Here is a 20,539-nt window from a genome sequence, read left to right as displayed (position 1 = left end):
CGTTATGACCTAAATTTAACTGAATGAGAGAAAGGGGGGTGCAGCTGCATAAAGAGAAAAGATAGGCTTGAGAATTACTATGATGATATTTCTCCGTACCTTGTGCCTTTTTTAAGAAAAATAATGGGGTTACTTGCCCTACAAGTAATACAAAGTTGTGCCTTTTTTTTTTTTTTTTTTTGTAATTAATTCTTGAATTGTTTCTCACTAACATTAGTAGTTGTTGAGACTATAAATACTCAAGTAGTGATTTCTTTTGTGAAATTGGTGTGGATGCCCACATATGGCTAATAGTGGAAAGTGGAAGAATAGAAGTCAAAATTATATTGTTTAAATAATAGAAGTTTGGTTTTTATTGTTTTGGTGTATAAGCCTTTTACATACATTAAAAGAGACGTATGTTTGTATCATATGAGTAGTACAAAAAGATAAAAAGCATAAAGTAATAATCATGTTTTCCTCATATGTCCCTCCCTACGTTCATTTCTCTTATCTGATACTAGTAAAGAAAATAAACAAAATAATATATGACTCCCGTTTGACTTCAATCTCTAACAACTCTAATAATATATATAGGTACGCATCATCTGGTAATAACATGTTTCTAAATGCTCAAGGTAATCATTATCTTGAATTGGTCAAAACTCTAAAAGACTCCAAAACAAAATTGTCGAACACTCTAATGCTTTAGCATAATCAATTACATATATTAAAAATTAACTCGTTCTATCAACTATATTTTTTCTCTCAAATGAGGCATAAATATATATATATATATATATATATATATATATATTATATGACCCTTTATAACCAAATATATCTCGGGATACTAAACCTAGTTAGAAACTAATATTTTATTTTATTTTTTTAAGTTTTACATATATTAAAATAAACGGTTAAATGGGTACCCGTTTATAACCGCGGGTAATACCCATAACCGTCAATTTCACGGGTAAACGGTTATACCCATAACCATTTATTTATCTAAACGGTTACCCATAACCATAACCGTCAAATTTAAATGGACAGATAACCGCAGTTACCTATGATCAATGAGTACTTGCCCATCCCTACCTACGGTGCCAAGCTTTATAATTTTTGTGTTGGCGAGGATCGATCAGCAAGTTATAGAAACCATGTTTCAACAGACTTCATGGCAACACATGGTTATGCAGCTCCTGAGTATATAGCCACAGGTATCTTTTGTTTAGTTAAGAGATTGTTCGTGTTCATACACAAAAACAACCCGAGTAATCAGTTGTTCTTCATTCGCTTTCCGAAGGTGATTGTACCGCGAAATGTGATGTGTATAGTTTCGGAGTTGTTCTGCTTGAAACGCTGACTGGCAGACGAGCTGTGGACAAGAACCGGCCATCTGAGGAACAAAATTTAGTCGAATGGGCGAGGCGTTACCTTGCCAGCAAACGTAAAGTTGTCCGAATTTTCGATGATCGTCTTGAAGGCCAGTACTCTGTGGGGGTAGACTCTTGGAGCAGCTAACCTTGCAAGCCAATGCTTATCAATAGAACCCAGGTGTAGGCCAAATATGGATGAAGTGGTAAAAGCACTGGAGAAACTTCAGGGTTAATCCTGTGACTTAGCTAAAAACATGGGGTTAAATTTTAAACCTTGCAATTTATTTATTTGTTAGCTGCGTACTATTTTTTATTGCAAGAATTTCCATGATTTTAAAAAATATTTGCACATCAGGTGCAAAATGTACTCAAAAGGGTATAAATGATATTCGGAAAAGTTGTAAACATACATCCTTAAAAACAAGCTAAGTCATCGTTATAAAATAGGAAAATTGCTTAGTTGGATCAGAAGTCAATGAACCTAAAATGTTAAGCGAAATCTCAAAATCTAATAATTAACTACATCACTGGTCTTATATCTAAATAACTATAATACAAGAATAACTTAAGTTTTATATAAAAACACTTCAAGAGCCTAATGAACAGTGAAGCCACCAATCTTGATTTGGGGGAGTAACGTACTGATCCTCCCCCTTTCAAAAAATTTTGGCAGTTTTTTTCTTGCCATAACACCAAATTATCGTCTCTATATTCTAGAAGATGTATTTTATGGTGTAAAATCTCTTATAATCCCACAAAACGAAATAAAAGGAACAATTTATAGTATTTGAATACCCTGTAAAATACCTCATCTTATAATTCGTGAAGAAGCATACTAAAACAAATTCGATAATTGAGAAGACAAATTTAATAATTAAGAACGAGTTTGAACTACATTATTACTTCTTATTGTGAGGTTAAGTTCATTATTTTTCTTTAGCGTAGATAATATCGTTTATTCAAAATAATAATAATAATAAATAGTATATGCCCACATATAAAGTGTGTGAAATTTTATACTTTGGTTGTTTTAAATTGAAGGTGAGAGGAAGAGAGTGAGAGAGAAGTGAGAGTGAGGAGAGATGTTTTTTATTATCTAAAAAAAAAAAGATGATAAACTTATATGTAGGTGAGGTTTAAAAAAAAAATTGTTTTGTGAAATTACGTTAATATCCTTAACTTTTTTGTTGTAATAGAAGCAGTGTTTGAAATATCCTGAATATGCTCGATATTTCCATGGAAATATCCAAAAATTCAGGGAATAATATGGAAAGAGGGGATGAAATCTAAACTTCACCTCATATCCCTGATATTTTCGGAAATTAATCAAATTTCTCGATATTTTCGATATTTTAAGGAAATATCTAGGGTTTGCAGGAAATATGCATGAGCCTTTTGCATTGTTTTTTTTTTTTTTTTTTTTTTTTATTTTAAATTTCTTTCTTTATGGTATTAGTTTACTTCAATAAAACGTGTGCTGCTTTCGTGACGAAAATTTCAATTAAGATATGTATAATTTATTATTTCTAGTGAAATGCTTTACTTTATTACTTGTCACTATATTAAAGTTTTTCTTCTCACATATCACATACTTATTGTTTACACAGTATCTAATCATTAATTCTTGATTCATACGTGTGTTGTAGCTTCATATAACATTCCCTAAAAAATAATTTCAAATTCCCATGTTTTTGAGCAAATTTCATCATTTCCATCGAAAGCAATCGATATTCGATATATCTACTGATATTTCCATAAATTTATCTTTCGATATTTTCATCGATACCGATATTTTAAACATTGGATAGAAGACAAAGATGTAGTTTTTGATTCAGTAGGAGAATATTCAGGACGTGTGCTAGCAGGAAGTGAAATTAAGGGCCCAAAAACTGGTCACAGAAACCCGGCCCAACGGCCCACCAAAAGTACGTCATCAGATGGAGTGCCTGAAGACTCTACCGTAGACTCGGGGCTCTTAAAAATCAGGGTTTCGAAAGTCTTTCCCTTCAGAGAATTCAGATCCAAAAAAGTACGCTTTCTTCGAAGCTCTCTCATCGTCCGTACGATTCACTGTGTTCAGAAACTCACAGGTAAATCTCTTCTCTCGAATCTTCAAAGTCTTCATCCTATCAGAGAAATTGACAAAACCCTGATTCCAATCGTTGCTTCTTGTTGCTATGTGATCGTGAAACCAATCAATTTGGGTACTTTTTGCAGTATTGGATATGAGGAGGTACAGCCCACAGTACTATAGTCCTCCGAGGAGGAGCTACGGCGGCGGCGGAGGAGGTGGGCGAGGAAGAAGCCCCCCAAGAAGGCGCAAGGAACAGAATAATGGAAGTCTTTTGGTCCGGAACATTCCTCTGGATTGCAGGTCCTGTGAAAGAAAAGTTTGAATTTTTGGTTTGATTTGTTTGCTGGTCTGTTTTCTGACATTTGGGGTTTTTTGTCTAATTTTGCAGAGCTGAAGAGCTGAGAGCTCCCTTTGAAAGATATGGGGAAGTTCGGGATGTCTACATTCCCAAGGACTACTATACTGGGTGAGCTTTAATTTTGTCAATGCGTGTTCGATGCATCGATAATGGTGTTGTAGGTTATAATCTTGAAAATGAACCTGAGCTTGCTATGTTTGACAATTGAATGAGCACTATCCAGATTATATAAAAGCTTCAAATGGGTGAATTAGTTGGTTTGAGGTCGGCATCTATTTACACATCATGCTTATAGTTCCTATGATTTGTTTGAGGTCAACAAGTGAAACGTGGTTGATAAGATTGCCATTTGAAATTTTAGTTCTTTCAAATTTCGTACTTCCTACATGTTGGCATTCTTGGTTAGAATATACAAGCAGGGAATATATTACATGTGTGTGGAATTTCGTAAACTATTTTTTGAAATATTTATTTTCCTTTTTCATAGTGAATATTTGAACTGGTTTGTCAGGGGTGTTTTCGAAGTTAAAACAAGCCCAAGCCTCACATTTGATGAAGGCCTACTGTTTATCATTGCCTAACATAGTGGTATTCCAAGCGTAGGAGTAATGTCAATGAAGAATGTTCTTTTTTATGAAGTGAAATTATATAATTACAACAATCAAATAGAAGTTTGGTGAGGACTACGTTGATTTCAAGTGCTTATAATCACAAGAATGTGAAGAATTTGTGGGCAACGTTGATTTCAAGTGCTTCTTAAAGAATGAGAAGAATTTCCAAGTTACTTGCATATTTTGAAGTTGCCTTTCATACTTGACTATAAAGAAAAGGTCAGCCACTAAGCTTCGAGTTTACCTGCTTTTCTTAAATTCAGCATCCACTTAAGTGGAAGTGCTCAAGAGCTGACGTAAGATATGTGTACAGAGTAATGGCACTGTGGTGGTAACTTACTATGCTAATTTTGAAAAGTCATTGCCCTCATACATTCTGTCTTTGCTCACTCTTAATCTCTGCTTCTTTGTACTGTACTAAGTTTTTTTTGAACTTCTATGTAGGGAACCTCGGGGATTTGCATTTATTCAGTTTGTGGATTCTTATGAGGCCGCAGAGGCTCAGTATCATATGAATGGGAAGATTTTTGCTGGGAGGGAGATATCTGTGGTTCTTGCTGCAGAGACTAGGAAAAGGCCAGAGGAGATGCGCCAAAGGACTAGGGTTAGGTAGTTTCTACTATTCTGACTCGCTCTCACTCTCTTGGTATCTTTCTTACTAACTTGACTCTGTAAGTTTGAAATACCAATTGCCTGTTTTGCTTTTTGCAGAGAGCCATCAGGCCATGGGGGAAGACGATCATCTTATTATGGTATGTTTCTTATGACAGTACAAGTTATACTCATTATGGCATGCTGTTTCTGACCATAATGAGGAATGGTCCTCAACATTATTGATCATGTTGGCTTCGCTAAGTAATCAGAAATCTGCAGCCATATGATTGCCTTCCTATTCATTGCTGAAGTGAATAATCAAATTAGTTAAGAAATGGTTTGTTATATTTGTGATGCCATTTCTGCTAAACATAATCGCCATTCTGTATCTGATATGTCACAGGGCGTTCACGTTCTCGTTCTCGCTCTCCACGCTATCCATCAGGTTCTAGAAGTCGATACCGCTCAAGGTAAGCTTTGAAGGTGACAGATTTCCCTGATTTCACTTTATATTATTTTTGGAAAGCCCACTGATGCAGGTACATTGGCAAATAACTTTCTCAGGTCCTATTCTCCTGCACCAAGACAGCGAGGCGACTCTATTTCACCGAGAAGAAGGCGCCGAGACAACCCAAGATCACCCCAAGATCTTCCATCACTGCGAGACGGTGATCATGATCGCAGACCATATTCTCCAGGTTATGACAATGGGGCTGGACCAATTGAAAACGCCGATGGGTATGACAAGTGAGTCTCCAATTGCTTCACTTTTCTAGCTTATACTGCAGGGTTCACATCATACATAATCTTTCGGACTATGCTGTCATTATAAAGTGGTTTATTTTTATTTAGTATGTATGTGAACGCAATGCTGATCTTTTACGTTGATCATGTGTTCTTGTTTCGCTGTTGTAGGAAACCTATGCGCGAAGATAAGGACGGAAGAGATCACTGGAGGTCTCCTGATAGAGCATCAAGATCACCATCTGGATCTAGGTCCAGATCTGCTGAGTTATCACCTCCGCGCAACAGATAAGGAAAAAGGCCGCCATGTGAATGCACAAACATTCGTTCGATAACGTCTGGCAGATTTTTGAGTATTTCGGGTTTGTAATATCAGTTTATTGTGCCTGAGTTGTAGGCTTGTGTGCAAACATTTGGAACAATTAAAACCTTTGGTTTGGTTTCTTTGGACCGCTAAAGTTCTCTGGTTTTATTTAATGTGTCCTAAATTGAATCAAATAATAATAATTCGTACTTTGGTCAAAAATCTGCTGCTCAATTCATATCTTACGTACGAAATTTCAAGGATGATAGATTAAAAATGCCAATGTGGGTTTTATAGAGAAGAGGATTTGTTCCAACACCGGTTGTATAGAATCATGTTCACGTGGGGAGAGGCATGTGAGTGTAGGATCGTTAAAAGGTCTATTAAGAGAGATATAGGCACATGGTTATATGACCGTCAATGGTAATGCGGGAGATCAAATTTGCAAATCAAATGACGTGGTGGTTGATAATTAGATTATTACTTAGGTGTTGATTAATATGCTTATTTCTTACTGATAACATATCATCTGGTTTACAAATTTGATTTATAAATTTGATCTCCAAGCATTACGCGATCGTCAAAGGGGCAGAGTTTGATTCTATATAAATAGTTTGGACTTTGGAGCAATGTTATTAGCAGCAATTTCAGTTAGTTGCTAACTAATTATGTCCCATAAGCAAATGCATCATGAACTAAACCCTATACCTACATATAAACAAGAGACGCAAGAAGATACTAATATTACGATCTAGTAGTATACCTTTTTTTATTTAATTGTCGAGTGGGTCCAAGTTAAATAGTTCACTTGCTTTGGCAAATCCACTTGAGATTTGGAAATAGTTTTGAGTTAATAGGAAGACTTGGCCTTGGAACAACTCCACCCCACTAAGGCAATTACTGCTCGGGCTATTGATCTAATGCAATTACTGCCTTAGTGAAAACAACTATCCGAGTGCATCTTCGCCCCTAAAAATGAATGGCCTGGGCTATTCACATAAAAATATATATATTAAAAAAAAATTCATATTGTTTATTTTCAAATAGGACTTTTAACAACCCTATCAAGCCACGTGTTATTATCTCAAATTACAATCTCATCCCGGTCACGCTACGGTTCATACTCTTAATTTTATCTTTATTTTTGTAATTTTTGTGTTTATTTACAATTTTCAAACATTGTTAATGACATAATTAATATGGACCGTTGGATGGCTTTTTCTTTCGCAATCCAAGTGTTCAGGTTGTGCCACGTGGAGAAGAAATCTTTTACAGATTCTTTTCTATTATTTGAATATTTAAAAACCATAATAAAAATGGACCGTCGGATTTGGAAAATCCAAAGGCGCATATTAAAAGACTATTGTAGCAGGGCCCGCATCTGGATTTTTGTCAAACCACTAGTGGCCACACGCATTTGAAGCGCATACGCTTTGGTGCAAAAGAAAATTATAATGTGGGTGACGTTAAATAACCTCAAGCGAGGCCTCAAGTCATTTTCGCCCGATTGCTCAGAGCCTCAACCAATGGGTCTTGGGGGGAGTTGGGCCCACCCAATGGCATGTGCTGGAGCTAATTTTATCGGGGTAAGAGGATTTAATCACCTAATTACCAGGGGAGTTCTATGGGGTGGAGTTGCTCTTAAGTTGACCGCCCAAGAAGAACCAAGTGTCCTTTTGTTTGTATTATATATAGCTTGGAGTCCTTCGTTACAAACCATGTCAAAGCTCTCACCTTTAGTACAACAATATCATTCCAATAGGTGGAGCAATTGGCATGTGCTGGTGCAAATTTTTTTGGGGTAGGGGGATTCAATCACCCAATTGCAAGGGGAATTCTATGGGGTGGAGTTGCTATTAAGTTGACCGTCGTGGAAGAATCAAGTGCCCTTTTGTATGTATTATATATAACTTGGAATCCTTCGTTACAAACCATGTCAAAGCTCTCAGCTTTAGTACAAGAATTCCATTGAATCTGATATTCGCATATCTCAGGAGGGAGGGAGGGAGGGAGGGAGAGAGAGAGAGAGAGAGAGAGAGAGAGAGAGAGAGAGATGGCAGTTGGGTTATTGGAGGTGAATCTTGTGAGTGCGAAGGGCCTTGGAGAAACCCATTTATTCAGTATAATCTTCTCTCTTCTTTCTTTCTTTTGTATTTTTGCAACATTTTGTTTAATTTATAGCTTGCTCAATGATTTATTCAGTTGTTTGAGCTTGTAACTAGTTGAAAGCATTCACGAACATTGATGGCGTTCTTCAAAAATTTTTTGTTTCTGTGTTTATTCATCTCCATGTCACTCTTGAAAAGTTCAAAACTTCAAACGATTTGGCCACAATATACTGCATATATTAGAAACTATAAAAATGTACTCGTTTTTATTACCAGCACAAGTGGTTGTTTTTCGTTTTTGCTACGTGACCTTCGCCTACTCGTACTCATCACCCAACCCACCAGCACCACTAGGCCAACCCCAGTGTCTTACCGAACCGGTTTTTTTTCTCCACTAGAGATTGTGCATCAACTTCTGCATGAAAAATTACTGCATCGTTGATGTTGTTGTTGTTGTTGTAAGCGTGGAATGATTGTATTTTTAAGACAAAGTATGATTTAGCAGGTCGTATGGATCCGTATGTTGTGATTGAATACAAAGGCCAAGAGAGAAAGAGCAGCGTGGCCAGAGGTAACTTCTAAAGTTTCTAATTCACCTCCACCTGCACCAAACACTTGAATGTAACCATATTCGTACTTCTGGTTTCTTGAGTTTTTGCACAAGCAAGGCAAGTCGTTGCAAGAACAAATTCAAATATCATGTGGGGTCACTCCGTAATGTATTTTAACGATCTAAACTGTCTAATTTTTAGGTCTTCCCTCAAAGATCATGTTTACCAAAACTCACTTAAATTCAAAACCATATGACCGTAGATTAAGAGTTTAGGGTTTCTTTTTAGAATCGTATTCATCTATTTTCTTTATTGCAAATGAGTGTCTTAATAGTTTTGAATTTGTCTAATTTTTTTCAAGGGCGATCTATGAATAATATTGTAAAAGATAGACGGTTCAGATAGTTAAAACACATTATGGAGTGGACCCATAAACACTTTTGCAAAAAATTATGTAAAAAAAGTGATGTCACGCATCCGCCACTATATATATATATATTCTATGATTTGTTGCGTAATGCATCGAATTAGTATACTTTTTTCTAGCACAACTATAGGAGACTTTGAGAAATAAATTGGTATTAGATGGTATTATCTACCCTATACTGCAGGTATTTCTAGACCGGTGGGCGCACTAATATATTGATCAACGCTTTCTCCTTCCCCTTAAAATTGTAATTAATTAAAACAGCGTGAACAAGCTGCCTTCCAGAAGCTGAAGTACTCAACAAACTCATGGTCTGCAAGTAAACACTTAATTAATCAATTACATCAAATGATCACGGCACCGGCACGAAAGCCCTGCTTGTAATATTAAAACAGTCGCACTGTAATTCTTAATCATTGTGGCAACTTCAACTTTCGTGTTGTTCTGTGTTGTGTTGTGTTGTGTTGTGTTGTGTTGCGTAACTAAAAAAAATAGATGTACTGATTTGAAACGATAATGCAGAACAAGGAAGCAGTCCGGAGTGGAACGAGAAATTTACGTTCAGGGCAGAATATCCAGGTTCAGGGGGAGAGTATAAGATCACTCTCAAGATCATGGACAAAGACACCTTCACTTCTGATGACTTTATCGGCCAAGCGACGTAAGTCACAACATTGTTATTTCACATACAATTTTGATGTAGAGCTCAGCCTAAACAGGAGAAACTTTTTAGTCACGTGATGCTACTAATCCACTTTTTAATGGACGGATGAAATGTGACACAAAGACCTATCTATCACCGAAAATAGATATGTCCTTATTTAGTCACGACTGATGTATGGAAGATCAAATTTGGTCTTAATTTGCAGAATATACGTGAAAGACTTGTTGGCACTGGGAGTGCAGAATGGAACTGCCGAACAACATCCTCTTTACTATAGCGTTGTTCGCGCTAATAATACTTATCATGGGGAGATCAAAGTCGGCCTAACTTTCACTCCGCAAGTAACTTTTTTCTCGCTTCATTTTTTTCCTTAAAATTTTAGCCAACATTTTCAGCAATGACCATTCTTGTTTGACTGATGTGGGTGTGGTTTTTTTTGGTCTGCATTTTATAGGTAGAACAGGATGACGGGGAACAATCGTTTGGAGGATGGAAGAACAGTGCTGCATATCCATAGAGAAACAATACGTCTGCAGATGGGGTTGCATTGCAGAGTAGGGTTTGAGTTCGAGTCCGGGCCCACACTCGACCTGTGGGACCCATGCTGACCGTAATCTCTCAAATTCTTGGTTCTTAGGTTTCAAAGCAAATTCCGTAATAATTTTATCTTCTCGCACATCTATGCTTCCGATTCTGTAAGATTATGTATATGAGTTTCTTTTCCTTACTATCGATTGTATAAATAAAAATATTTCGCCCTTTTATTCAGAGTAAGAAATTACTCGTTTGGTTTATTTTGTGATTAGTCTCAACTCCCAACTGTCCCACTCTCACAGATTTTCAAAGGTCCCTAATAACTCATGGGAGAGATTAACAACGGAAACAAAATACTTAATTATTCAAATCCAATCATCTGCCGTCTTAGCTCAGCTGGTAGAGCGCATGGCTTTTAACCATGTGGTCGTGGGTTCGATTCCCACAGACGGCGTTCTAAATTATATAATTATATTCTCTGTATTTTTTTTTTCTTTTTTTTTCTGTTTACTTTTTCTTGTTTACTTTTTCAAATTTGGTGTCTTATTTTTCTGTTCATGGACATCACGTCCCCACCGTCCTCCTCCTGCCGTTGAAATTAAATAGAAATTCAACTCGTAGAAAAAAGAGATCATGGGATTGCCATGCACTTCACTAACACCAACAATAATGATAACAATTCCAACTGTATACAATCACATATTTACGTCCTTCAAAGATTCTTCCAACGCACCAACTAGCCTTCTATTTAGTGATATTTATCTTCATTTGAAATTTGAATAGAATAAATCTCTTTTTTAACTCGCGTAAATTAATGATGATTACAGTATATATTTGTGATGATGATACCTAGTTATCCGAAAGATTCTTTCACCGCACATTCTCCATTCTCTCATGCATTTCAATCTCCCAATTTTTCCCACTACTCCTTCCTTCCCTCCCAATCTTCTCAAATCTCATCCTCCTCCTCGTGTCTAATACCTACCCTTAATGGCACCCACGAAGTCACCTCACTCTCCCTTTGTTTAGGCACCTCTCCCTGCCTCAACAACTTCCATTATTGCTGCAGCCCTCAGATTCTTGCTTCCAAACTGTTAGCTGGTGGTGATCTTTGCCTCTCCAAATAATGAAATTCGAAGACTTTCTAATGCAGCGAAGCGAGGAGAAGCAGAAAAGACTCGATCTTGAGGAAGAGGTGATGATTGTTATAAGTTTTTCGCTTGTTTCCGGCGTAGAATTTTGTGTAACATGTTAAAAAAATTTCACATAAGCTTGACACAGAGTCAAATTCCTGTATTTATACAGGTTAAGAAATTGCAGGCAGAGTTGGATGGAGAACAAACACTTGGCAGGTTTCTGCATTGTGCACTTCATGGACCTGTTCAGTCACATCCATGTCTTTTATCGTTGTTTCCACCTCAGGTATCGTTGTGTTAGTATAACGATAGACTTTCTGTTGACAGAATGTGAATCTATACCGGTTTGGTCACATTGATTCTTTCATGAAAATGCGGTCTAGATTTGCAGTATGATGATATAAGCATTTATAAAGAAGGGACACAACCTTGATGTTGTTGAAATAATATCGGTAAGTTTTGTTTGCTACAATGATATCGACACATTTTTGTATGGCAGTTTCAGGAGCTGTTTTTGGAGCTGGCAATGGTGGAGGAAGAGATAGGTCAACTCGAAAGAAAAGTCGAAGAGCTGAAACTGAGGTTGTACCAAGAGAGGGAACAAACAAGAGAATGGGAAGTGCAGAGGAAGCAATTAGGGCAACAGAATCACTTGTTATGCAGGGTGGGAAACCAGTCAGTGGTGAATGAAGAGAGATGCAGATCACAGAACTACGAAGCTTTGAGAAATTTGAGAAAAGAAAGAAGGTTGAAGGATAGAAGAGCTTCCGTAGGTTCTGCAGCAGATATCCCAAGATGGAATTTCACATATGCTGATGGTAAAATGCTTGTTATTACTAAAGGTCTCAATGCTATTAGTAATTGAACCACGTAACGTACGATGTATTTTATTTTGTAAGATTTCCGATGTGAGATTGTATACTCTTCAATGAATCTGACTGGAATTGGATTGTTCCAATAGTCTAATTTCAGTAGATGCCAATCCCGTCAAGATGTATGCAGGACGTCTGTTCTTTATCAAAGGACGGAAGTATCATGGAAATCTTACTTATTATCATATTTACTCAACTCTGATTTAATCTCATTTATTGATAGGGTTGATTAAAATGTTGATCAAATCATCGCGATTTTACACCCCAAAAGACTAAAACAATCAACCCATGTCAATAAACGGGATCGAAATTTAAGATTACTACGTCGAAATGACTGTTTCTCGATGTGTCCGTTCGTTACAAATAAATAATTCTTCTTTATGTGTGTTTGAACAGGTGAAACTGCTGAATTATCAAGGAGACAAAGGGGAAGAAGCAGAAACCAGGGCCATGGAGAAAATGATCTGAAACCAAATGAACTCTCAGAAGAACTTCTCAAGTGCCTTGTATCCATATTTCTTGAACTGAAACAAGCATCACTCGACAAGGAGGGATCATATGTTGTCCCAAAGCTTGCACTTTCCTGCATGAACTCGAAGGGGCTCATTCCGAAGACCTCATTCAACTGCAAATCATCCACAATTTTCTTCAACGACAACACCTCGTCCAATGCAGACCCTTACTGCATATTGCCGGACTTAGACGGTGCTGTCAGGGACATTGGCCCGTACAAAAACTTCATCCAGATCACGAGGAGCTCATTCGATGTCAGCCGATTGTCTGAGTGTTTGAATGCAATCGAAAAGTTGAGGTAATTACTTGCTTGGCCTACAAGCATTGTCAAAACTGGAAAGTATTGTTTTGATAACCTCTTTTTTTGTGAATTCAGGAATTTGATGCATCAGCTGTGTGATGCGGACTTGACTTTCTTGACCTACAAGCAAAAGTTGGCGTTCTGGATCAACATCTACAATGCCTGCATCATGCATGTACTGTAAGAGATCTTAAGCAATGTTTAGTAAAAAACCGAAAAATCCGAGAATGATATGTAATCGGAGCTTCTATTTCTTGTCAAATTTCAGGCATTTCTGGAACATGGGCTGCCGTCCACACCGGAGAAACTGCTGGCACTTATGAACAAGGTACACCAATTCTGGCATTCGTAGAAAAAATCGTAAAACATTCAGTTGGGAGTGCAGACAGCTAAAAAATGAGGTTAGATTTACAGCTTTCATATAATACTGAGACTAAATGATCCCGTTTTCGCCTAGGCTGCTCTAAATGTCGGAGGCATAGTGCTGAATGCTCTGGCTATCGAGCATTTCATTCTCCGCCATCCATCTGAATCGAAACATGTACGTGAAACAGAATCAATACTTGAGCTCCAACTGCACCCTCTTTTTTTTCATATGTTTTTTTCCTGATCAATTTGCACCTCACTCGGTAGGGGCCTGCCTATGAGAAGGAAATGCTACTAAGAAATGCGTATGGTCTCGGATACCCTGAACCTAATGTCACATTTGCTCTTTGCCGCGGCAGTTGGTCCTCACCAGCAGTAAGTAGTGCCTAGCTCTCCCCTACTCGCAACATTTTTCTCCGTAAATTTGATGAAATTAAGCTCTGCTGTGCATGCAGTTAAGGGTTTATACCTCTGATGACATAGTCAATGAGTTGGAGAGAGCAAAACTGGAGTACTTGGAAGCTTCGGTGGGAGTCACAAGCAAGAAGAAGATTGTGGTGCCCAAGCTTCTTCAATGGAACATGCTCGATTTTGCAGACGGTATGGAATCATTGCTGGAATGGATTTACAGCCAACTACCGCGGTCTGGTTCACTGAAACGATTGATAATGGAGTGCTTGAATGGAGAAACAAAGTCTCCGATAATCAGAATGGTGGAAGTCCAACCTTATGATTCCGAGTTCCGGTACCTGTTGCCGTTGTGAGCCAAAATAACAAGAGTTGCAGAAAGGCATAGCGTAGCTTTAACGTCATCGGTTAATCGAAATGTAACTAGCTCCGGCGAAAGATTAATCACTGTGCAAAGAAATTAATTGTGATTAGCTAATAACTTATTGTACACTCTCTTCAATCATTCCACTGGAAAAATGTACTTCATATGGATTTAAATTACATAAAATTTCATGTCCCATAAATTACAAAAAGTACAGACTGAAAATCAAGAACAAACACTTTCCGAGCGAAAGAAAATGAACTCGAGACAATTCTGTGAATGAGTATAATACCGAGCTTTTGCCCGCTGTACAGAAAATACATTAAACATCCCGACAGCCAGAAGAGTTGGCAGTACACGGCGGGTTTTCTATGTTCTCTCCAAAACTCAATTACTTGTTTCCAATGTCCTGCCGAACTACACGTGGGCATGGGAGGGCTCAACAAAGAAATTTACGATCCTGTTCAGAAGATTCAACCCAAACACAGTTTCTTCACAGTTTACTTTAACTGACATTTCCAATGGTTCGGAGCATCTACCTTTGACAGTAATGGTTATCAAGCAGGGGGCAGAGGTGCTTAAAATCTTGCTGCTGAACCGTAAGCACAAACCCGTTGCATCATCAAGCTTTGCTGCAACTGGCAAATCAACGGATACAAGATGAAGATTTGCATTGCTGAGCATCTTCAATGCAAGACTTCGGCAGATTACGAGAAATTTGTCTTCTACCAATGAATTATCACCCTTGTCCTTGTCCAACTCCTTGATGTGGTCAGTGAAGGTGCACCTGTTGAAGAAAACACAACATTATAGAATAACAAAGACCGAATGAAAAGGGCTTTTTCGGAAACTATTATCAATAAGTGAGACATTTGCCTATACGACAATAGGAAAAAAAAGTCAGTTTACCTTCTTACGCATTCAAACATTCCACGCAGTTGAGACTCCTTATTTGTAAAGGCTTCAACATCCATAGGAAGAGCTTTTACAAAGTATCCAATGTCAGGGCGCAACTTAATAGGATGCCTCTTGCCGTTACAATATATGGCCAGTTTTAGAGGCAAGAGGTGGTGATGGAAGCGGACCTGGATGCTTCTTGTCATTGTCTGACCAGGATCCAGAGAAGTGATCTCTTCTACAGAAACTAGATTTGGCTCATTACCTTGAGGTATCGTGGAGCTGCAGTATCAAGATAATCGTAACAAAAGATTAAGCCCTTACAAGAGAAATAAACATTCTTAATACATGATCCAAGAAAAAAAAACAAATGCATTTTATCAAATCATCCTGCTCGATTATGAATAGTGGAACCCCCAGGGATAGCACAGACCAGTCTGGAAACTGTAAAAATCCACTAAAGCCTAACCGAACTACTCCATTAGATCTCACTTAGGATATCAATAATAACTTAATATGCAAAAACCAAACATTAAGAATAGTAAGATACAATGATAGTAGACCTTAAAGAAATCTCCAGAAATGCTTTTGCGCGCAAATTTATTTGACAAATCCACCATAAAAACAACTTATTTGGCCTACTAACCTCAACCTAAAGTATAACACATGGGTTTTAACAAAGTAATAATTATCCAGTTCTATAACCAAAAATGGTCGAGTCCCTAACCAAAAGATAGCCAATTTATGTATCTCGGGCATGATATATCAAGTATTTATATTTTGGAATGTGAGTTAAATTACCAGACATGTACAGTTAAATTACCTTTCATCTGAAAACGACGATTGCTCTACAGAATCCTTGCCTTTTCCAGATTCCTCATCCACCAAAGTTATATCAGACATGGTCTCCTTTGAGCAGTTCTTGAAGGAAACTTCTATACATATAAACAGAGGAGAGATACTTGAAATCTCAGATGAAAATGAATAGTCAACCCTTAAGCCATTTCCGTTCACAGGGTCCAAGAGTGGATAGCTTTTAGGTCTAACTTGACCTCCAATATCACCGATGGAGATTCTTGCTGAAGATGTACGGACTTGACTGTGTTCTGAAGTATTTGGTTTTGAAAAACCAGGTTGGTCATCTAACCATGATTCTAAAGCTCTATTTGACAACAATTCCCCAAAATCAGAAGCAGACTGAGAAGCTCCATTTTTCCTTTCATCTGAAAACTGAATCAACTGATGAGAATTGTCATCGTCTTCACTTGCAGAACCAGCCTCTTCACTGCCATCAGTCCCACTTGAATCCACATTAGAATGTTGCGAACTATAACTAGAAGCAATTTCCTCATCCAAAGATTCAGACGCTGAGTCCCCATCGTCTGTAACATATAGATCACCATTTTCATCCATTTCGGGGTCATCACAGCGCAAACTACAGGGCTTTGGGAGAGGCTCATACCCTGGAGCAGCATGAAGTACTATCTGCGATAAAGATCCAGGAAGGTAAAACCGGTGATCAATGGGCTCATGCGACACTGATTTATTTTGTTTCCCAAACAAGTTTTCTGCCAGGAGACGTGAACTATCTTTATGTTGGCCCGGACGGTTGGTTTCCTCCTCCAAACATTGAGAATCTAAATAAGTTGACATAAGTTTCTTTAAGAAATGAGCTCGGTCACGAACGTCATAATTTAATTCGCATTTGGCCAGCTCCAACACGTAGATTAAAACCATTTTGATTGTCAACAAGTCATTCCCTTTTGCCCCCAATAAAACCTGCAGAACAGATCACCTCAACATTTAGAAACAAACATAGTCACATTTACCACATTTACTTAGAGAAGACCACCATGCAGTAGTACCTTAACAGCGGTATTACAAATCTGAAGCTTTGTTTCCACTTCTTCAGAAGCAAAGCACCCTGCAAGATACTTGAGCACTGTAGCTAACATCTTTGGGATGAGATCACCTAAAGAGTTATACTCCCCCACCATCCAAACAACCATAGCACGCGCAGCAGGCACCTTTATTGAAGTTAAACTTCGAACCAATTGAATAATAACCTTGAAAAGGCATAAAAGTCACTTAATAAATGCCCCAAAAAACAGAGAGAAGAAAGACAAGGTAACAAAGCATCACAAACGACACTAGTAAATAACCTCTACATCCCTGACTACATATCTAATGACAGCAACTCAGCAGAAAATTGAAAATACCTTTTCATGACTGGGAGGGTCTAGCTGAATGATTGACTTAATAGACATTATTGCTTGAATCAATATATCTGCTTCAGTATCCACTGACCCAAACTCACCAGTCATAAGTTCTGCAAAATTAGATAATAATTCAGAAATCAAGAAGCAAAACTTTCTGAAGATCAATACAACAGGTAGATAGTCACAAACGCTGTCTGGTCAAAGCCAATAGAAATTCCAAGCATGCATTTGCCATTTCTGGAAGTCGTTGTGCACATATGCCAATTCCAGCAACAGTATCAGCAGCAAATCTCCTGTCCGGATCTCTAATATAATCCTAGCAACAAACAAAAACAATATGCAAAGCATACACACCTTTCATTTTATAAATTGTGACACACATACAAGTTTGAAATTCTCAAATGAAGTTGTTGATGCATAACTAAGTCTAAAACCCTACTAGGTAACTAATAAATCAAGCAAACATGCACTTGGAATTATGAACAATCTAGCAGACATGAGTATCTGTTGTAAGAGGAAAGGCAAAATTTAATTTCAAAGGAAAAACAATTACCTGAAATTCTTTGAGTATAAATGAAATTGATGAATCTGTAGCGATGTAAGCCAGTATATCCAGTTTCAAAGCTTTGATTTGATATGAATCCGAAGAGCATATAAAGAAGTCTTCAAAGTATCGAGAGAAGAGTGAAGGAATTGCTTTGGCAAATACTTGAATGTTACATAAAACCTGCAATGGTCAATCAATAAAACAATCCTCACCATCTTACCAACTGTAAGTTAAGAAAAGAAAGTTCAAAGAGGACAAAAGAAATGTTTATGAAATATTTGAAAAATATATGAATTCACGGTCACGTGCATGCATCAATAAACTTAAAAAAAGTACTTCAATGCTACATACAAACTAATTAACTGTAAGGAAATGTTAACTACCACATATTTTGAGGCATTGGATGATCTTAGAACGAACAAGAGCGGCTTAATGATTCTTTTCAAATCCTCTGTTGGCGCCATAATCCAATGTACACCAGCAGCTGCTAGTACAACTGCACTATTATTACTCCACAACAATGGCGATGTACATTGCAGCAGGATCTTCACATCATCATTATTCTTTCCGGATGTAAAACGAGCATAATTAAATTCAGAGGAATCCTTATTCATGAAACTTAATCGCGATAAGTATTCAGCTGGTCCTTCAATATAACAACGGGACACAGCATTTGTTAATTCAGACTCATAAAGACCATTACTGTCACCATTGTCATCCAATGCAGAGTTGGTGTCCGAGCAATCCTTTTCAGATCGAGAATTCTCTGTTCCATGCAAAGAGAACATAATGGATTCCTTTACAAGCCCATGCCTTGCAACTACATAGCGCAAAAGGATCCCAATTAAAATTATTTTACCCCATTCTTCCACATCAGGAAGAACCTCGCATAACCTTTTATAGTTCCTCCCAATCAGTGACAAATTATTCGGACAAACAGAAGAGAAAGCAGCAGCAGCAGCTCCAACGACACAAGGGGAAGAGTCATTCAACAATATTCCAATAATCTGCATAGGGAAGACCATTATATGAATATTAATGACACTACACGCTATAGCTACAGTTTCGGTTGTTATAATGATATAAGATAGACATATATACAAATATGACAATGCAGCTAGTACAATACAATGTACAAAATACAAAGGCTGTGATTACTGGGACACGAGCATCGCAAACTTCAAGACATGAAATGAATTTTCATACATATGATTTCAGAACCATATCTGACGAAATATCAACGGGACCAACAAATGGACTTTTTATAGCTTATATAAAAGAACAGACAGCAGATCATATGATTGAATCAAATGAACATCAACATCTTCTTAATGATAAGAACTACAAATACAACATCGAAATCAAACCTCTTCAATCCCCACAGTATTATCCTCAAGGCGCAAATCGTGCAGCTTAGGAAGAGCATTGGCCGCGCATTTCCTAACATATACAGACGGATCTCTAGCACATTTTCCGGCGGCAACAAGAACCAAAGGTGCAATAACATGTAGGCGAATCCCCGCCATGGTTCTCAGCGCCCACGCCCTCACTAACGGATTTGGATCCCCTAAATCCTTCTGGAAATAATTAATGGACAGCAACGCTTCATTCGGACGCCTAAATTAAAGTAAACATGAAAAAAATTAAAACAAAAGCAAAAAAAAAAAAAAAAAAGCTCAAAATTTGAGTAAACGATTCAGTCGAAATCAAAAGGTTGAATTTAGCTTACTTTTGAGCATAATGCAGCAAGTACAAGTAAACGAGCTTCTTCACTTCCAATGACTGCGACGCTACGTTCTTCACAACCTGCGATTCCAATTCAACCAAATCGAATTTCAAATTACAAAATTGATGGCTAAGATCATTCAATTTTTATTTTTTTTTTCGGATTCGAATTCGAGAGTGATGAAGTTGGATAGATACCTGAGGGAAGAAACTGGAGACTTCGAATCCCTGGGCGATGAGAGCGAGTAAACGCTTGAGAGCCTCGCACTTCTCGGAGTCGAACCTGCTGTCCAGGAGAGGAGCGATGCTGACGTCGTCGGGATCGTCGTAGAGGTGGGCGTCGGTGCCGATCCGGAACACCAGTGTCGACGCCTTGCTTAGAGTCTCCGCCGTTGCTCCGAACTGATTGAACATCTTCCGCCACGGTTTTCTGGTGCTCCTGAAGCTCACTCGTCTCTGTGTGTGTCTGAGTTTGCGAGATAGACAGGTGCGGGGATGCGAGGGCTACCTGGCAAACGGGTCGGATCTGGCGCGTTAAATTTTATTAGCGGGTTGATGCGGGACTAACCGACCCGCTAAAACAGTAAATATTAAGTGTTACTATGCCTAATTAACATGTTATATTTTCTCCCGACCAAAAAACATGTTATATTTTCTCACTCATTTTATATTTGATTTCTCGTTCTATAAAATACATAAAGAAAATCAAATAAATAAGCGAACATAATGTTGTTTTGCTGGTTGCACATGATATATACAAGCGGTGAAAAATATTTTATATTATAAACCTTGTATTTGAATAAATGCTAATGCAATTATATTCTTTAACGACTAAAACAGGTGATATGGTGATTGACATGAAAC

General features: G+C 37.7%; 5 protein-coding genes and 1 non-coding gene across 7 annotated transcripts; 5 read left to right on the top strand and 1 right to left on the bottom strand.

The window, feature by feature from the left end:
• Positions 1–1,048: 1,048 nt before the first annotated feature.
• Positions 1,049–1,503, top strand: LOC137719698 (probable serine/threonine-protein kinase PBL9). The gene is made up of 2 exons (XM_068458741.1): positions 1,049–1,199; positions 1,286–1,503. Exons 1-2 carry the CDS (start codon positions 1,049–1,051, stop codon positions 1,501–1,503), a joined length of 369 nt encoding a protein of 122 aa, XP_068314842.1.
• A 1,835-nt stretch (positions 1,504–3,338) lies between these two features.
• Positions 3,339–6,197, top strand: LOC137720350 (serine/arginine-rich SC35-like splicing factor SCL30). Of its 2 annotated transcripts, none has more exons than XM_068459410.1 (8): positions 3,339–3,448; positions 3,576–3,732; positions 3,821–3,898; positions 4,846–5,010; positions 5,113–5,153; positions 5,399–5,465; positions 5,560–5,733; positions 5,911–6,197. In XM_068459410.1, exons 2-8 carry the CDS (start codon positions 3,584–3,586, stop codon positions 6,029–6,031), a joined length of 795 nt encoding a protein of 264 aa, XP_068315511.1. In that variant the 5' UTR covers positions 3,339–3,448; positions 3,576–3,583; the 3' UTR covers positions 6,032–6,197. The 2 variants fall into 2 exon arrangements, with proteins under 2 accessions (XP_068315511.1, XP_068315510.1); XM_068459409.1 differs by having other exon boundaries at positions 5,560–5,742.
• A 1,899-nt stretch (positions 6,198–8,096) lies between these two features.
• Positions 8,097–10,310, top strand: LOC137719959 (16 kDa phloem protein 1-like). The gene is made up of 5 exons (XM_068458941.1): positions 8,097–8,163; positions 8,657–8,722; positions 9,652–9,790; positions 9,999–10,134; positions 10,248–10,310. Exons 1-5 carry the CDS (start codon positions 8,097–8,099, stop codon positions 10,308–10,310), a joined length of 471 nt encoding a protein of 156 aa, XP_068315042.1.
• Positions 10,311–10,708: 398 nt separating this feature from the next.
• On the top strand, positions 10,709–10,781 carry TRNAK-UUU (transfer RNA lysine (anticodon UUU)). Its single transcript has one exon. It is a non-coding gene; the product is annotated as a tRNA-Lys (tRNA).
• A 672-nt stretch (positions 10,782–11,453) lies between these two features.
• On the top strand, positions 11,454–14,288 carry LOC137720900 (uncharacterized). Its single transcript, XM_068460022.1, has 9 exons — positions 11,454–11,522; positions 11,633–11,749; positions 11,963–12,281; positions 12,732–13,146; positions 13,225–13,324; positions 13,418–13,477; positions 13,607–13,690; positions 13,783–13,890; positions 13,971–14,288. The coding sequence occupies exons 1-9, from the start codon at positions 11,454–11,456 to the stop codon at positions 14,277–14,279; spliced, it is 1,581 nt and encodes a 526-aa protein (XP_068316123.1). The 3' UTR covers positions 14,280–14,288.
• Positions 14,289–14,418: 130 nt separating this feature from the next.
• On the bottom strand, positions 14,419–20,155 carry LOC137720899 (AP3-complex subunit beta-A). Its single transcript, XM_068460021.1, has 11 exons — positions 19,874–20,155; positions 19,680–19,756; positions 19,318–19,567; positions 18,334–18,957; positions 17,957–18,130; positions 17,593–17,719; positions 17,404–17,513; positions 17,050–17,250; positions 16,008–16,963; positions 15,197–15,466; positions 14,419–15,074 (listed from the first exon to the last, which is right to left on the bottom strand). Exons 1-11 carry the CDS (start codon positions 20,087–20,089, stop codon positions 14,705–14,707), a joined length of 3,375 nt encoding a protein of 1,124 aa, XP_068316122.1. The 5' UTR covers positions 20,090–20,155; the 3' UTR covers positions 14,419–14,704.
• Between the last annotated feature and the right edge of the window lie 384 nt (positions 20,156–20,539).

The sequence above is a fragment of the Pyrus communis genome, chromosome 16 (genome assembly GCF_963583255.1).
Source record: "Pyrus communis chromosome 16, drPyrComm1.1, whole genome shotgun sequence".
NCBI lineage: Eukaryota > Viridiplantae > Streptophyta > Magnoliopsida > Rosales > Rosaceae > Pyrus > Pyrus communis.
The sequence above is the reverse complement of the archived record's forward strand: the minus strand, read 5'-3'. Positions and strand labels throughout refer to the sequence as shown.

Excerpts from the sequence above, each read along its gene's own strand:
- LOC137719698 (XM_068458741.1), top strand. The coding sequence starts at position 1,049 with ATGATCAATGAGTACTTGCCCATCCCTACCTACGGTGCCAAGCTTTAT. Across the intron at positions 1,200-1,285 it reads TCCTGAGTATATAGCCACAG|GTGATTGTACCGCGAAATGT; the intron begins GTATCTTTTGTT and ends CGCTTTCCGAAG.
- LOC137720350 (XM_068459409.1), top strand. The coding sequence starts at position 3,584 with ATGAGGAGGTACAGCCCACAGTACTATAGTCCTCCGAGGAGGAGCTAC. Across the intron at positions 3,899-4,845 it reads CCCAAGGACTACTATACTGG|GGAACCTCGGGGATTTGCAT; the intron begins GTGAGCTTTAAT and ends ACTTCTATGTAG. Across the intron at positions 5,154-5,398 it reads AAGACGATCATCTTATTATG|GGCGTTCACGTTCTCGTTCT; the intron begins GTATGTTTCTTA and ends GATATGTCACAG.
- LOC137719959 (XM_068458941.1), top strand. The coding sequence starts at position 8,097 with ATGGCAGTTGGGTTATTGGAGGTGAATCTTGTGAGTGCGAAGGGCCTT. Across the intron at positions 9,791-9,998 it reads GACTTTATCGGCCAAGCGAC|AATATACGTGAAAGACTTGT; the intron begins GTAAGTCACAAC and ends CTTAATTTGCAG. Across the intron at positions 10,135-10,247 it reads GCCTAACTTTCACTCCGCAA|GTAGAACAGGATGACGGGGA; the intron begins GTAACTTTTTTC and ends TGCATTTTATAG.
- LOC137720900 (XM_068460022.1), top strand. The coding sequence starts at position 11,454 with ATGAAATTCGAAGACTTTCTAATGCAGCGAAGCGAGGAGAAGCAGAAA. Across the intron at positions 11,750-11,962 it reads TATCGTTGTTTCCACCTCAG|TTTCAGGAGCTGTTTTTGGA; the intron begins GTATCGTTGTGT and ends TTTGTATGGCAG. Across the intron at positions 13,325-13,417 it reads ACAATGCCTGCATCATGCAT|GCATTTCTGGAACATGGGCT; the intron begins GTACTGTAAGAG and ends GTCAAATTTCAG.
- LOC137720899 (XM_068460021.1), bottom strand. The coding sequence starts at position 20,089 with ATGTTCAATCAGTTCGGAGCAACGGCGGAGACTCTAAGCAAGGCGTCG. Across the intron at positions 19,568-19,679 it reads TTGCTGCATTATGCTCAAAA|GCGTCCGAATGAAGCGTTGC; the intron begins GTAAGCTAAATT and ends ACTTTAATTTAG. Across the intron at positions 17,251-17,403 it reads ACCCTCCCAGTCATGAAAAG|GTTATTATTCAATTGGTTCG; the intron begins GTATTTTCAATT and ends TGCCTTTTCAAG.